Raw genomic sequence first — 4,387 nt, forward strand, 5'->3', positions numbered from 1 at the left:
ATATCTTAAAATCACTACTTATATGTTTATAACAAAATAAGATACTCGTTATAAAAAAAAAAGTTACAAAATAAGAGTGTCTACAATACATAGTTTAATTGAAGTTTGAATAATATTGATTGAACTATCAGGTTGGTGCTAAATGAATATGAAGTTTAATAGGAAAAATAAAACTTTTTTAAATTTAAAATAAATGTTTTGTTGGTTTTTTATAGAATTCAATGGAAAAAAATGATAGAATTTTATATGGTATGAAAAGTAGAATAATGATTTGTTTATTGATAAAAAATAATTTTTTTTAATTTATTAAAGTTAACTTCCAATTTTTAGAGTATTTGAGTTTCTTATTTGATAACACACTTATAAAATATGTTTTTTTTTTTTTTTTTTTTAAATGTACATTGAAAGGCAATAACATGCAAAATTAATAAACTGTTAATTAATATTTTAACTTTTATATATCCAGAAGTGATTTTATTTATTAATTTATATATAGTGGATGGATGTACCAAGATGCATAGAAAATATGCTAGTTTTAGTTAGCCTAGACGTTGCATCAGTTTCTGGTACACTCTTCTTAACAGAAACCAACTCCTACGGTACCTCCAGACTCGATCTCCTCCTATATATCAATCTCACCATCAAAGACCACAAGACCTTCCTTCTCCCTCTCCCTCTCCTTTTTCTTTATAACTTTTTCATCTCCAACTCCAACTCCTACTCCTACCTACACTTTCTTCACAATGTGCAGCCGCGGTCATTGGAGGCCCTCGGAGGACCAGAAGCTCCGGCAACTCGTTGAACAGTACGGACCTCATAACTGGAACGCCATAGCTGAAAAGCTCCAAGGCAGATCAGGTATAATTGTCTTGTTCGATCGTTATCCGTCTTCATCTTCTGAAAAACTATTTGTTTCCTATGGTCTCTGTGATTTTCGAGATATGCAACTCAATTCAATGGTTTGTCATCGTTCTGGAATATTGACATAGTTGAAAAGCTCCAATTCCAAGTAGATCAGCTGTCATTATGTTCATCATTCTTCTGTCATTTTCGAAATACGCAACTTAATTACTTGCTTCGTATTCTTCTTTGATTTGCGAAATTATCAACTTCGTTGCTTCGTCCTCGTCTGAAATATTCGAAAGTAATATGCCTGCACTGATGATCATTTTGTTGGTTATCCGTGGAACGCCATTAAGCAGATCAGATCTTGTTTCATTACTTAAGTTACGATCGATCCTCCTCTCACAGGTTATCCTTTCCGAAAATTTCAACTTACTTGCTACGTATTAATTCCAAGAGTTAGTATTCGTTTCGTGGACTTTCATTTGATGAATTTCTCCTTTTTCTTTTGAACGAATTAGGAGATATATAGAAAAAACGTCATTGTTAACTTTCATAATCGAAAGAATTAATTACATATTTTTATTCGTTTGCTGTACTTTTCGTTAGATGATCTTTGCTGATTTGTTATGGATTGTATATCTTCATACGTAATTAATTAATTAGCTAGTAGTAATATGAATTGTATGATTTTTGCACAGGAAAAAGTTGTAGGTTAAGATGGTTCAACCAACTGGATCCAAAGATCAACCGAACGCCGTTCACGGAGGAGGAAGAGGAACGGCTTCTAGCTTATCATCGTGAATTTGGAAACCGATGGGCTAACATCGCCAAGCTTTTCCCTGGTCGAACTGATAACGCTGTGAAGAACCATTGGCATGTGATCATGGCTCGAAGGGTTAGAGAAAAGTCAACAAGGATGCATGGCCTCCTGAGAACCAATAATGCTGCTACTCATCATCATCATGCATTTACGGACAGATATCCTTATTTCCCTTATGAGCTTTCAAGAAATCTTGCATCACATCTACAACTCTCCATGAATCTGATTCATCAATTCAAGATAAATGAAGGTATACCCACTAACCTATTAGAATTTGTATTGTCTGTTTTAATTTGACTTGCTGGGAATAGATTAGGACGACGTGCAAATTAAGCACATTGGTATCAATTTGTTACTTTTAGTTTTGATTGTTTTCTCTTATTAATTGATTATCTGGCTTTAGATAAACGAGATCAACGGGTGGAGTTTTACAATTTTCTCCCTGTAAATACGGACTCTAACGGGAGTGAAGTAATCGATCATGCAAAAAAAGAAGAGGTCGAGGTGGAGCAAGAAGCACCCGAACAAAAAAGGAGAGACATTCACGTTGTACCATTCATAGATTTCTTATCAGTCGATAAAAGTTCATCAAGACACTAATCAGGATGCATGGTTAACCACGATGTTGATCAGTTCATGACTCACATAGTTTATGTATCATAAAAGAATATACGTTCGATATTCTAGGAGATGATACTTACATGTATTCTTAGATTATCATTAAGTTCTCTTGATCATCAATAGACAAGAGCTAGCAATGTATGCATTGACTTCCAACAACACAAAAGATTATTACAAGTTGTAACATATATATACTGGATTATGGACTAAACACTATTCATTTTATTTTGTAAAGTTAAATATTTTGTAATTGTAGTTCTAATACCTTTTGGATAAGTTTTTTTTTTTTTTTTTTAATCTTAATTTACTATAGTTGTTCCAAAATAATATGACAATTTTATTGATACATGTTTTGACAATGATAACGTGCTAGTATATCAAATCCTACTTTGTCAAATGGTTGGAATGACAACAATTGCCAACCGAACGTCCACAAGTCCCTTTTGTACAATTTGAACATTTTTAAGCCGGTCCTCAACAAAATTTTGAAATGTAACACTTTAGCTTTACATATCATCATATGCACAATATATGCCACCACAATATAACATTTGTTGGTGCGATGAGTTTTTTTTAACTGATGCAGTTATATCCTTAAACCACATTATAAAATCATCAAAATTTATTTCCGCATCACTAAACAAAGGAACCACACCATTTAAAATATTTGTTGGTGTAGTTTTCTACAATCGCATTAAAAATGATTTTGTTAGTGCAGTTTCATTTCAAACATACCATTAAAACCCGACTTTTTGATGCGAATGTTTACACTTTGCACCTTTAAAACGTGATTTTTGGTGCTATTTTTTATAACCACATCATTAAAACTCTTTAGGGTTGTCAAGATATTTTCGTAAACACTTTTCTGAAATAATTCTTCTTCTTCGTTAAGATCCTTTGTTGCGCATAAATTCGTCAACGTTTGAAATTTCTCTCTTCAATAAAGGTAATTTTGATATTATTTTTTTAGTCAATTTAACATGTTTATGTATTAACTATTTGTTTCTTGTTTTTTGTAAAAATTGATTTTTTTTTATAGATTATTAACACCTCAAATGTATATGTAATTAGATAAAATATTTAAAAAGAGGATTAGACTATCACTTTATATTTAATTACATCATTTTTTTGCTTAATACATTTGTTGTTATCTGTATATATTTGTCTATAATTATTTTGAATACATACATTTACATTTATTTTTTTGTTTATTTTATTTTTCAAATGGATCATTATTATTTAATGTGCAAAACTCTATGTACATCTTAAACTTATATCGATTGTGTTCAGTTATTTTGTTTAAATAATTTCTGAATTAAAACTTTTAAAAATTTATTTTCAAGTTCAATGTCCTCAAGGCTGTTTTTTATAGGTCTATCATCTAGTTTTAACATATCTTCCTGTTCCACAAATCACTTGACTCATCTAAATGGTAATATGATGATACCAACATGTAGAATAACATTTAAGGCAAATTCAAGTCCAAACCGACTGTAACTCAAAAATAATAATATAATAATAATAATTGAAGCTATATAATAATGGGGGACCCACATCTAAATCTGAACACTAAACAAAGGTTATAGATAGGCCAAGTGTAAAACACGTATATGTGGATTGATGAATAACAACCAAGATATGCATGTAGTTTCATAATATTGCCTAAATCTACTTATATGACAAACTGTTGTACATATGTTAACTCATAGCAAACCTCGTATGAAGATAATAAAGTGCATCCATGTATGAACTATCATCATGATGTCTCAAGCACTTCATCTATAAAAGCACACACGGAGAACTGCAATGACAAGACAGCTAAATACAACAATTGTTTACACGAATATAGTTCTCTCTCCCTCTGTATCAATCCCACTCTAAAACATCCCCCACATCTCTTCCTAGCCCTAATTACTTAGACACGATAGATTATTTTCTGGAACAACATAGGAATGATGTTAACCATTCTTTGTTTAGTCCCCTTGTATTACGCTCCATTAACATGTATACTCCAATCCCATAGTCTAGTGAAGATTTATGTAGAATCACTACACACCCTTTAGTATACCAAACTCACTCTAAACACACTATATTATCCAT

At 31.4% G+C, this 4,387-nt stretch overlaps 1 protein-coding gene across 1 annotated transcript; it reads left to right on the plus strand.

The window, feature by feature from the left end:
• The first annotated feature begins 375 nt into the window (after nt 1-375).
• On the plus strand, nt 376-2,507 carry LOC111903076 (transcription factor MYB52). The gene is made up of 3 exons (XM_023898870.3): nt 376-858; nt 1,545-1,916; nt 2,070-2,507. The coding sequence occupies exons 1-3, from the start codon at nt 744-746 to the stop codon at nt 2,264-2,266; spliced, it is 684 nt and encodes a 227-aa protein (XP_023754638.1). The 5' UTR covers nt 376-743; the 3' UTR covers nt 2,267-2,507.
• Nucleotides 2,508-4,387: the final 1,880 nt, after the last annotated feature.

The sequence above is a fragment of the Lactuca sativa genome, chromosome 9, assembly GCF_002870075.4.
Source record: "Lactuca sativa cultivar Salinas chromosome 9, Lsat_Salinas_v11, whole genome shotgun sequence".
Taxonomy (NCBI): domain Eukaryota; kingdom Viridiplantae; phylum Streptophyta; class Magnoliopsida; order Asterales; family Asteraceae; genus Lactuca; species Lactuca sativa.